Here is a 12785-nt window from a genome sequence, read left to right on the forward strand (position 1 = left end):
GCTTTTCCTCAGTTATTTACCACATATGCAAACTGAGTGACTTGCCTTCTCTTTTGTGAGGACCTCGGATGAAGCATCAGGAGGAACTAAAGGCCAAACTGCTGGCTTGGGCCAAGGCAGCATGCTCAGTGCAGCACTGATCATCAATAAAGAAAAGAATATAAGCATGACACATAAAACCATAGTACATTATGCAGTTTTATTGAACAACAGAAAGCATAAATTTTCCGCCTTTCAGGCGCTATCAACAAAATTATCATATTTTACAAGCAAGAAACCATGTCAGACAGAAGAGGAAGAGGGGTGCCAACTGGGACCTGGACTTATACCTGTTAACTGGACTTCTTTCTATATTAGTTCCATATCCAATCAGATACGCAAGCCTCATGAACTGCCAGATTAAGAAGCATTTTCATCATGTACAGCAGGTTGTAAATATTGATACAGAAGGATGAATAATGCATTGGTTGAGAAATTCAAGATAACCATCTTGAAATTCTTTTAGAAATTGAGATCTGTTCCATTCCAAAATGATAGTAACAATGGCAACAGTTCACAGGAACCCATCATCACTGCATCACAGTTTGTTCAGGAAAGTTTCTGAACACAAAAATTGTTTCTTTAACAGTAGAAAGTTCTCAGACTCCACCTTTTGTTGCGCTACCTCTTGCTTAGTATTTCATGTAATTCCAGACTATCCAAGATTATACAAGATTGGATATGCAATTCCATGACTACAATTGCTAAGCACAAAGTAATTTACCTTAATCCGGCATAGTGAATATAGATCACCCTGGAGCCTGTAGAACTCCTTTTCTGCATCAGGTGCCCCACTTCCATCATTGTAATGAGAAATGGTGGCATTGATTAGTGCCAAGCAAGCAGTTATCACCCAGACTTCACGCATACAAAAGGGTAAGCTATTCTGCAAACAGCTCCAGCAATGAAAAATTAAGAAGCATAATACCAAATTTTTACCAAGAACAGAAGCTGAATATGTAGTAACACACAATGTTGAATCTGGACCACATAATCAAACCATAACCAGGGACCAGATCATGAGACTCAGCAGCAGTCCATTTTGGGAACGTCTCACAGAGCATATAGGTTTCAGGTTAGTGATTTAGAAACAAGATTACTTGTTGTATATCGAATAATTGGAAATGAAATATTAATGAGCAACACAAATCATGTGGCAGCCCAGTCGGAAATAGCGCATAAAATTTATAACCAGCTTACTGGTCAAGTCCAGTGTGATGCATGTGCAGAGACATAGAACCCTAAAAGCAAGCCCAAGAAAAGCCCCTAGGCTTAGTGCTTTCTTTTCATACATAGTGGGAATTTTGGTTGGGCTGTGGTGAACTTGTAATGTTCTTTCAGTTTTAGTCAGTCTTGTACTTAATTGCTTTCAGTCTTTATTTAGCATCCATGATTTAGAGGCAGAATCAGCTTTTTGAGGTATCAAGCTCTGTTCAAGTTGTAAGTCCTAGTTTGAGTTCCATTTCCGATTCTAAGGAGCACTTCAAGTTGAAACCGTAAAGCTATACATAAGCAGCTACATTGAGTACCATGATACATTGATTAATGTGATTCAAGTTTCCAACTCTTGCTGTCTCTTATGGTATTAAGTGATCAAGGTACAGATTAGTTGTGTTTAACCTTGGTGAGCGACACCCAAGGTGGGATGTTTAGGGCACTAGGTACATAACATCCAAGATCTGGCTGTGTTGAGGATTGAAGCAACATTGACCCTCCATCTCCCACAATTGACTACAAGGCCCCTTCCATCAAGGTAAGCTTGAGGGCACCAGGGCACCACCACATCCCATCTCTTCTAAATCCTAAACTCAGACCTATTCTCTCTACATTCAAGAAATTGTAGAACTCCATATCCCTCTATCGAAATGCTTCCAACTTTCATACATAGCATTCCACCATCATCCTGTGAGGCTTGCTCCAAACCCTGTGCCCATCTGAGACTCCTGACCCTAAAATCATCAAATCTTAGGGAGGGCAGGGGGACCCTAATTACTTGATCCTAAAAAATCAAGAAATCTCGTATCTTCCTAAACCAGCCATCGAAAACCTTAATGACTTGGAAAGCATCTCCTCTACAAGTTCGTACCAATATCTTGGCCAACAGCCTGGAACAGGTGATCCCAATGCTTGTCAGCCTCAATCAGTGATGTAACCCAAAATCTAGGGTTTCTTACTTGATTAGTTTGCCCTAAAATTTTGGTGACTCCAGGATTCTCTCTTTGTGAACCAGTAATCAAGATAATCTCACAGTATAAGTCTTCGGATTGTGGGGGTTGGATTTGGGAAGTTTAGGGTATTAACAAGATAGGATGGATTGGGGAAGGTTGGAATTTTAGGGTTTGGGGTGCCTTAGGATTTTAACAATTCAATGTAAAATGATGGATTTGGGAAGATATGGTTTAGGAGAAAGTTTAATTACAAACCTAGATGGGTAGATCAAACATAGAATGGAAGGGATTCGAAACCTTAGGGTTTTATCAAAAACCAAGATGGGATGGTTTAGATGGTAATAGGATATCCGAACTCACCCTATGTGGGAATGGGAAGCCTCCAGTTAGATCTTGAGAGGGTTTAGGGTTGATTGAGTGAAGATTTGGACTGTTCTAAGGTTCATGGCTGATCTTCAAAGGGTTCTTGACTTATTGAAAGAATCCTGGAATCTTTCTTTTCTTTCTTTTCCTTTTTTTTCTTTTCTTGCTTCCTTATTTTTTTCTTTCCTGAATTTTTCTTCCCTTCTTGAAGATTTGGCAATTGGCTTTAAGAAAGAAGATGAATTGCAGCAAATTCTGCAAATAAAAAAATAAAAATAAAAAAGTGCTGCAATGGATCTTAGAGATAATTAAAGAGAGAGAAGAGGGGGTGCGGTCCTAGGGAGAGGGGAAGGAGATACTAGGGTTTCAGTTGGGAGGGCTGCTGCTGCCGCAAGCTATGGGGAGGGAAAAAATTAAAAAAAAAAGTGCTGCAATGGGTCTTAGAGATAATTAAAGAGAGAGAAGGGGGGGTGCGGTCCTAGGGAGAGGGAAATTAGTTGAAGGGGAAGGAGATAATAGGGTTTCGGTTGGGAGGGCTGCTGCTGCTGCAGCAAGCTATGTGGAGGGATTTCAGGCCTTGCTCTAGGGTTAGGGAGGGAAGGGTAGGAGGTTGGGGTTCTACTTACTTGGCTGGGGTTGAAGGATCTCTTGAAGGTTGCTAGAATTTGATTGTAACTAGGCTGCATGAGCTTGAAGAAGATGAATGGAACTTAACCCAGGTCATGGGGCTCTGTTCCCACAACTCCAAGTTTGATTTTCAATTCAATATCCAGGTTGCCTTGTTACATGAGGGGGTGGCTTTATTTATAGCCACAAATAAGGAAATCAAAAAGGACTCTTAAATTGGGAAAGAAATTAGAACTCTAACTAACTAACCAACTTTAACTCAACTACTACTTGATTAAGACATCGACTCACCCAAGAAAACTCAATAACTAACATTAGAGGACTGAGGCCCCCAATCCAAATTCTAAGAGTATATATGGAATCCTAAAAATAAGGAGTTTAAAATGAACCCAACTTGTGGGACCTCAACATCTCTTGAAATCTCACCTAGACTAGGACTCTTAAATAAATGGCAAAATACTAGTAAAAAAATAAAATAAATTATACCCAAGGTCCAAACAACATCTTGGACTCAATGGAACCCAGTCCTAGGACACCATCAAATTTGCAAAATTACCAAAATCCCCTAGGTGTTAGTCAAACTTTGCCGGGTTACTAGTGGGGCCGTAGGACCCTGACAAGCCCTTGAGATCAGTTTTTACTAGGTCCTGGAGGGGGGTTGGCATGTTTACATCAATCAATCTGCATTGATTTTTAGTAGAGGCATCTCAGACAACATGTTTCTCTACTCCAAGATCGTGAGGGGATTCGATTGCAAATCCAACTCCCCTACTGCCCTCTTGAAGATTGGCATACATAAGGCTTTCAACTCTCTTCATTGGGACTTCATTTGTGATAACCTTTCCGCTGTGGATTTCCTCCACCACCACCACCCTCCCCCCTTTTGTCCATCGGATATATATATATAGCATCTCTTCCCCTAGTAGACTTGCAGGTTTCTTCTTTGCCAAGGATGCCAACTCTTTCCTTTCCTCTGTCACTCGAGTCTCTCTGAAGAACATTTACTCTAAAACCAACCTTCACCTTATCTCTCCCCTCCCCAAGTGCAAAACACTCAACCTCACTCACCTTGCCTTCGTTGATATCCTGATGATCTGTAAAGCCAATCTCTCCGTCTCCACCATCACCGACTCCCTTCATCTCTTTAAAGCTATTCATTGCCTTTGGGTCAATCTCTTTGAAGCCATATATTGTCTCCATATACATGAGGAGTCCTACCTCAAGGCTACAATTCTTGGGATTGCTTCTAGTCAACTTCCACCCAAAACTGAATGTGCACCATGGCAGTTCACTGATTCGGCAAGTCATGACCTAATTAAATAAAGAGAAGTTTCATGAGGTACCATTTATATGTTTTTCAATTTATAGTTCTTTTGGGTAATTATGTTATGAAATACAAGTGCACCACGCTGGACACCAGCTCATCCTATATATGCTTGTGCATAAGATCATGTGTTCCTTATTGGGTGTAAGCTCACCTTGTGTATTGTGATCCCTTTCATAACAAGATTCAGGTATAAAAGCTACATGTATCTCTATTCAATTCATAGTTCTTATAAATGTTTGTGTGCATAAGACCATGTGTACCTCACTATGTGTAAGCTCGCCCTACCTACGTTAATGTTTTCCACATGAAGAGTCGGGTATGGAAGCTTATACCGCTCCAGTGGTTTTGGATTTGAGTAGTGTCAGAAATTTAGAATGTCTAATGATAATGAATAAAAGAACAAGATTTTTTGTTGTACACTTTTGAAGATAATTGTTCTACTTGGTTTAAAGATTTTTTATTCCAAAGTTGCTCTCCATGATCCTAAGTTGGTATCTAATGTGTAACCTAGCCATGATCAGGCGGATGATGAGGTATTAAGACTTTGATGAGAAGGAGATTCCACAAAGCGAATATTTTAGGACCTTAGCTCAATCATAAATAAAAAAAGGTTTTTAGCAATGGCCCCTTAAAGTGGAGATGAAACTCTAGGCTTCCCCTTCAAGTCAAAAAAATTATTGGTGACCGAATTCCAACAAAGTGCAATATTACTCATTACCCATTGATACTCATTCTGTTAACCAATTCAAATTTTGAAATTAAAATGACCATTTTGCCCATTAGGGGGTGTTATGACTAAATTACCCTCCCATACCCAACCCTTAGTAGGTGAAAGGATTCTCCCTTCACCCATCTTCTTCCTACACCTTGTCAGAAACTGCCCACCACTCCGGAAACCACCACGCTCCCTACCCCTGCCCACAACCTCAGCCCCCACCTTCCCCCCCCCCCGGGCCGGAATTTCAATTTCACCCATCTTTGATTCTTGGAATTCAAGGTGGAGGTGACTTCCAACTCCCAAAACCGAAATCTTGATCTAAGTTCCAATTCTAGGAGAAAGGATGAACAATGGGTAGTGATTGGGTGCCTCTGTCATGAATCCTTCCTTGTCGATCCCTTCATCAACTCTGTAGTGGTTTTCAAGTCTACTTCACGGTCAATTGGAAAAGCTTGAAAACCCCAATATGACGAGTAATGCTATTGTAAGTGATGTTGTTGGTTCCGTCACTCACAAGAACCAATTAAGAGGAATTCTCTTCAAGTGTGGGTCGAAGTTTGCTCAGGTCTGAAATTCTTACATCCTTGTTCTTGTGTTGAGTAATTTAGCTCAATTTTCTACCTCATATGGGTTTATTCAACTCTACATTAGATTTTTTTCCCCAAAAATTTTATGTTCCGATGCATTGGTAGTGGACCCATGGTCGGATTTATGGTAGAAGATCTCGCTCTTGAGCAAGATCTCACCACCTTGAAAAACCGAGATCTCAACCATCTCGATGAGATCTCGGTCGAGATATGCAATTTTTTTGTGTCAACTCAGAGGCCCATCTTGATGGGTTTTAGGTCTCAATTGGATTGAAATTTGGTATTAAACCTATTTAAGGACTTTTGAACAAATAGGTGGCCTTGGATTTGTCTAAAAACAACCTTAAGTACAATTTCTAAGTCTACCCATAATGTGAAACGGAAATTTTGTAGGATTAGGGAATGCAAGGTTATACAACATGTAATATAGAACCTTTAAGGCATATAAATATGAAAAGCAAGTGTATCAAATGCATCAAGTAACCTAAATGTCATCAAAATTCCATCCATATGAGTATCACAATCTTAATTCTCAACAATAGAATAAGAAAATTATACGACCATTAGAAGTTCTATATAAATCATTAAATCATAAGTTCATAAGACAAGCAAAGAATGATTGATCTTCCTTCGATGTTGTAGATGTGCTAAAAATAGTTGAAAGTGAAAATCCAGCTCAAATCCGCAAAAAAAGGGGGGCAAAAATTGAGAGTTCCAACGAGATAGGGCAAGATCCAAGGCGAGATATGGCGAGATCTTAAGCGAGATATCCCAACTCTCTGCTCTCGATCTCCATCTCGTCTCTCTTCTTTGAAAAAGTGAGATATCTCGCAAGATCTCCCACTTGACTTAAAATTATGAAATTGTGCAAACAAACAGGTTTTTGAAATCTAGTGCAAACAAAGCTCTTTGTTGTATTCATCCCCCAAACGAAAAAAAGCTCTTCACTGTAAAGGAGAAGCAAGATTTCCCTATAATATGGATTATTCATTTTGTTTTAGGGTTTTGAACCAGCGGTGGTGGGTGATTTCTAGCAAGGGGAGGGGGAAGTGGGGATAGTGGGTGCTAGCAAGGGGAGGGGGAAGTGGGTGTAGTGGGTGTAGTGGGTGCCGGCAAGGGAAGGGCGTGTGGTGGTTTTCGACAACGGTGGGCGGTTTCCGATAAGGTGTAGATAGAAGATGGGTGAAGGGAGAATCCTTTCACCCACCTAAGGGTTGGGTATGGGAGGATAATTTAGTCATAACACCCCCATGGGCAAAATGGTCATTTTAATTTCAAATTTTGAGTTTGTTAATTGAATGAATAATAGTGGGTAACGAGTAATATTGCAATTTGTTGGAATTGGATCACCATCAATTTTTTTTACTTAAAGGGGGAGCCTAGAGTTTGACCCCCGCTTTAAGGGGCCATCGGTAAAAAATTCTAAATAAAAGAGATCATGTAGAGGAGGATGCTTCCAAAATAATTAAAATCAGGTGGATGCAGTGAAAAGGTATGTCTAGGGTCTTGTGAAATACTTCTTTAAAGCTCAAAGGGAAATTCTAAAAGATTGTCGTGCAACCGGCTATAATGTATGGTATAGAGTGTTGGGCTGTTAAGAAGCATCATACAAATAAACTCAATGTAGTAGAAATAAAAAAGATGCTACGATGGATAAGTGGCAAAACTAGGAAGGATAAAGTAACGAATGATCATACTAGAGCCAGAATGGGAGAAAGTTGATTGAGGTGGCATAGCCACATTCAACAGAGGCCTTTAAATGCCCCTGCATGGAGAAGCAATTTAATTAGAAGAACTAGGAGCAGACCTAAGATGACCTTAAGAGAAGTGGTGTGAAAGGATATGCATAGCTTAAGCCCTATATCTAGTAATCTAGTATAGCCTCAAATAAAGCTGATTGGAAGGCAAGGATCCATGTAACTGACCCCATTTAGTTAGGAAAAGGCTTCTTCTTGTTGTTGTTGTTACTGTTGTTGTACTTTTGAAGATAACTGTCACCAGTGTTTACTTTTGACCTGAGCTGTTATCTAATATCTGATGCTTCTACTGTACTGTATGTGATACTAGACTTTGCCACTGCATTTACTTATGCAATCTTTTCTGTTGGCATTCGCAAAAGTTTTGGTGCTTTGAACCCTGTGGGTTTGAGATGTTACATCATGGGCCAATCCTTGGCTGATTCTGATTCAACATTTCAGTCCATGGAATCAATTTGCATCATTCACTGTGTTTATATAGACTGAAATAGGGTTCCTTTGCTAAAATATTGCACCTCCATGAACTTTTTTCAATTCTGAGCCTAGTTTATGTAAAACATCGAAGAACTTTACAGATGCTAACTGTCTCGTACGACTTTTACTTTTCCCTCTTTTTTTTTGCGGGGGTGTGGGTGAGGTGATTTCTCAATTGAATAAATATTTTTTATTATTCTGTGGTTCTATTGAAGCTCATTTTCCTTCATAAAAGAGCAATCAAGTACACAGGACTCCTGTTACTGCAGGTTCTTGGAGGGAACCCCTACCCACTGCTTCATAAGAGATTTTCAAGTTTTGAAAATGCAAGAAAAGGTTGCAATACCACAGCTTAAATTTCCCAGTCAGGTTCTATTGCTAAAAGAAATTGTCTGCAGGATTAGGATTGTCTGCACTTTCCTACATTAAGGACTCAGAAAAGTCATCTGTTTTGAAGGATGGCATGCCAGCCAGTTTGACAGCAGGAACAGGCTGGGTCTCAGAACACTGATAACAAAAAAAATAATAAAAATATGATCCAGAAAGAAATCAAATACCTCATGCAGTGCCAACGCCTTAGAGAAGCTGATTACAAACAAATAACCTCTGGATGCAACCTCAACTGAACGATTTAACTTGAATAGTAGCTACAGAATGCAGCAGATAACAAATAAGATACAGCTCAGACTAAACCAAACTTGCGAAATTCACCATGCCAGATAAAACGTTGTTTAAAACTATGAAGAGCATGTGCAATTTTCCCCCACACAACAGAGTCAAGATATGAAGGAATTTAAAACAAGCAACACTCCTTAAAGCTAGAATAACATGCAAGCAATAGATCTTGTAGAGATATCACAACTTAAAAGTTCAAAAAATGACAGCCCTGGCCACTGGACGCACCACTTACTCAAAATTGTACATTGGAGCACCTAAACTCATCATTTTTCCAATTAGAGGGGATGATATGTAAAAGGAATGTAACGCATTAATGGGGATGGTGGGGGAAGTATTAGATATTTACTATAAAAACAGTAACAAGGAAACTCAGGTAGATACACTTTTCCTTCTAACTCATCGTACACTATCAGAAAATCGGACACTAATCACCATCTTCAGTGTGCACACCTTAGCTTGACAAGAAAATAAATACTGCCTGAATTCGAACTCTCTAAATGAATCATCCTGAACGATCTGTGACAATGGTTTATATCCTGGCTTTAATAGCGCTGCATGATCATCACCATGCTCCATTCCACCAAACTCCCTGTGCTTTGCTGCTGTTGTATTGACTGGCATCATGCAATTAAGCTAGTCAGATTCATGATAAGATCCACCGGGATAGAGGAATGAACATACTAAAGCATATTGACAGATTCAACAGTTTTCAACAAGCATAGCATCAAGTATTAGTTATCCAAATTCTGACTCATTTGTTAATAATCTTGAAAGCTTACAAGAGAAAAAGACAGGAATTTATATAGATATACAAAATACAAGCTCCCAAATTAGGATTAACTCTAGGCAAATGGAGATATCAAGCGGCCAAAATTAAGGTTTTGAGATTTCATCGATCTTCATTCCCAACTGAAGTGGAAAAGATAGGAGAACTGGAATCACTTCACAATCTTCCTATCCTGCCATAATATTTATTGAAAAAACTCAAAAAGTGAAGTACTTGAAACTATCTTCACACAGTGAGAAATTCCATTACATTATAAAACCCAATTAAGTCTCTTGTGAACAAACAGCTGTAAACACATGCAAGTTTAACGAATGAAAACTTATTTATTTTGGACGAATAAATGAAAATCTATCAGTGGTTATTCTATACGAAGTTGTTTTGCTCACCAACATGCCTCGCAAGGGGAAGACACCAGCAAGAATATATCCATATAAGCATATTGGAACAATATTAATAAAAAAGAGTGAAGAATAATAGCATAATATGACATCTTCAACAATAAAGAGGGGGAAGAAACTAGCAAGAATATATCCATATAAGCATATTGGAACAATATTAATAAAAAATAGTAAAGAATAATAGCAAAATATGACATCTTCAACAATAAAAAGGGGGCGGAGGACAAATATCTATTATCAGCGAAAACCTGTTTCTAGATAGCAGAGTTCCAGCTCATCATATTCACGCAAAGAATCTTCATGGAGCTGAGCCATCTCAAACATGAAGGCCAAGCTTTCCTGAAACCAAAGAAGATAATTAGTAGATTTCAAAACAAGCTACAAAAAGTGGAACATTACATAGGACAGTAATATTGGAGGTGCTTAGTTCCAATGACAAGGAATATTTCCAAGGCTGGCACCTTTTCATCCAATCATAACGGGAAATCTGTGTTTTTAGAGATTTCTTCTAAGGAACATTAAAGGTCAAGTTCTATGAATACACTATTCGTATTCCTCCTAGAAGAAGAATCAAAACAATGTAACACAACCAACATATGGAATCATAAAGTACAAGCAGAAATACAGTAGCATCCCCCCTTCTCATCCTCAATATAAAACATGTCCTTGTAGCCATATTCCCTCTCACTTACATTCACTTGATCACTACTATAGAGGCAATAAGATATAATTGTAAAAGACCTTCAAAATGAAAAAATTGCAGAAGTTCCACACTGGCATGAGGCGCTGCTCACTAAACTTGCGAATCTCATCTTCATAGAATTGAATACGCCTATCCAATGTATTTCTTATAGATTCCACAATTTTGGAATCCAAATCTTCCCAGAAGTTTGACTCGGGCCCATGTATATCAAATTTGCAGCACCTATGAAAATGTGAAAACCACTAGGTTAAACAAAGAATTTTATACCTTCAAAATATAACACAATAGAGTGCACTATGATTTACTTAGAAGTGGCACCAATTAATATCTTAATTTTTCAATATAATAGAGACAAACCTCAGCAAGTCTGAGACGACACAGCATTCAAAATAAAGAATCAGCATCATCTCAACCAAGATTTCATGCGTTGACTGAAATCTCGGTTCAACCAAGCCCCAAGCAAAGCCAGAAATAAGAGGGGCCTTATCTCAACCTAAACTAGTAGAATTTTCAATAGCATTTCAGTTGTCTTTGTGGTCTCACTGCAGATCCCAAAAAATTGAGACTTCTTAAATTACAAGTTGAGCAGACTCTATTAGAGACCTGTGTATGCTACCTAGGGTCCGAAGTCAAACTCTTACTTGGATTTTGATTTTTCAAAATGTAATTGTGCCATTATGTTTGAATGGCCCAATGTGCATGGGAGAAGACATTTTATTCATAATAAGAACATATTCCGTGTCTGAAAAAGAGGTGTCTGATTCATCATCTGAACTGACTGCATAAAGAATTTCTTTACAGTACTAATTTGATAACCAAAAACAAATTCACAATCATTTACTTCAAAAAATTTATAATTTTGTTATGTTTTCTATTTATTTTTCGGCAATCTATAGTACACCAAGTTTCATGACATAACTAAGTCAAATACCCATTGAAACCAAACACCAATTTCAACCCGAAAAAGGGAATGCATCACTTTGCCAAGATCTTCCTACCCAATTCAGTTTTCTGCCTGGGTGAAACCAGGTAATGAAACCAAGACTTTGAAACATAAAAGGCACTCAAACTTCGAAGCTTTATGTCTTCCACTATTGATAAGGAATGCAAATAGGAACTGCGTTATTGTTCTTCAGTGCAACACTTTACTCAATATTCAGTTGAAAAGGGACAGTAGGTTTTTGTTAAATCAACGCTTGCTATTTCATTTGAAGAATTGCACGAGGGGGGCAAATATGAGATGGCTAAAAAAGTGACACTTAGTAATTTACTATTTATTGTTTTGGTTAACAGAGTTGTAGACAGATTGAATAAACAGTGGGTTTTTCTGTTATGACTGCTGACTCAGTTTCACAGACATAGTATGAAATTTTGCAAGATTTTGCAATTTTGGTACTCAGCAAAACAAAAGCATGGCTGATATTCAAGTCTGCAAAGTTTTACTAAACTTCCACTGAAATTTTAGTAATTGGAAATTACAGTGAAATTGCTATTAAATTTCAGAAATTTCTTCGAAATCTCGAAAATTTTGGAGTTAAATTTTGAAAATTCCAAGGGGTTGTATTGTACATCGCTTATGGCTATAAATATGGATATGGTGGCACATGCAGTTGTTCATCCACTGATTCCAGTAACATATTTGCACATGGCTACGGAGAGGAATTAGGTGCATCATTTGTGGACTCCATCTTTGGATATCCATGTTTACCCAAAAAAAAAAAAAAAACTTTGGATATCCATCAAGACCAACACAGCCAGTTAGTTATGCTTGTTCTACGACCCTACCCATACAACACATTCCCTAGGGCAGCATATCTACATAATGTTGATGGTGCTACCTATAGAGGGGCAATAACGGACCATATGGATAACTTTACTAGTAACATGTCATGGCGTGGCATACAGAGCTGCAATTACCGACTACATCCACAACCATCAGCAAAACACGGCATGGGATGTCTATGTACATTTGTTGGACAAGAGGATCATAGTGACAAACTTGTGCTCAAGCCAAGGGATGGATCCACCGAGGCACTCATCTTAGTATTGAGATGATGGAGCCACCATAGCACTCAGGCAGCAGCATAAGTTAGGTTATTCTTATTTCTTATTCTACACTAGCATAGTCATACACTCGTACTTGACTACTTGTTTAGTTG

At 38.6% G+C, this 12785-nt stretch overlaps 1 protein-coding gene across 1 annotated transcript in view; it reads right to left on the minus strand.

Moving 5' to 3' along the window:
* The window catches only part of CLUB (TRAPP II complex TRAPPC10/CLUB), a 64540-nt gene that overhangs the window by 34312 nt on the left and 17443 nt on the right, over positions 1-12785 (minus strand). Inside the window, exons 4-10 of the mRNA XM_089168177.1 lie at positions 10665-10848; positions 10172-10262; positions 9189-9352; positions 8618-8707; positions 764-925; positions 330-391; positions 46-136 (exon numbers count right to left, since the gene is read on the minus strand). Of these exons, the coding sequence (XP_089024303.1) occupies positions 46-136; positions 330-391; positions 764-925; positions 8618-8707; positions 9189-9352; positions 10172-10262; positions 10665-10848 (844 nt within the window). The remainder of the gene's footprint in view (positions 1-45; positions 137-329; positions 392-763; positions 926-8617; positions 8708-9188; positions 9353-10171; positions 10263-10664; positions 10849-12785) is intronic.

The sequence above is a fragment of the Hakea prostrata genome, chromosome 9 (assembly GCF_041222555.1).
Source record: "Hakea prostrata isolate BN-2017 chromosome 9, UWA_Hpros_2, whole genome shotgun sequence".
Taxonomy (NCBI): domain Eukaryota; kingdom Viridiplantae; phylum Streptophyta; class Magnoliopsida; order Proteales; family Proteaceae; genus Hakea; species Hakea prostrata.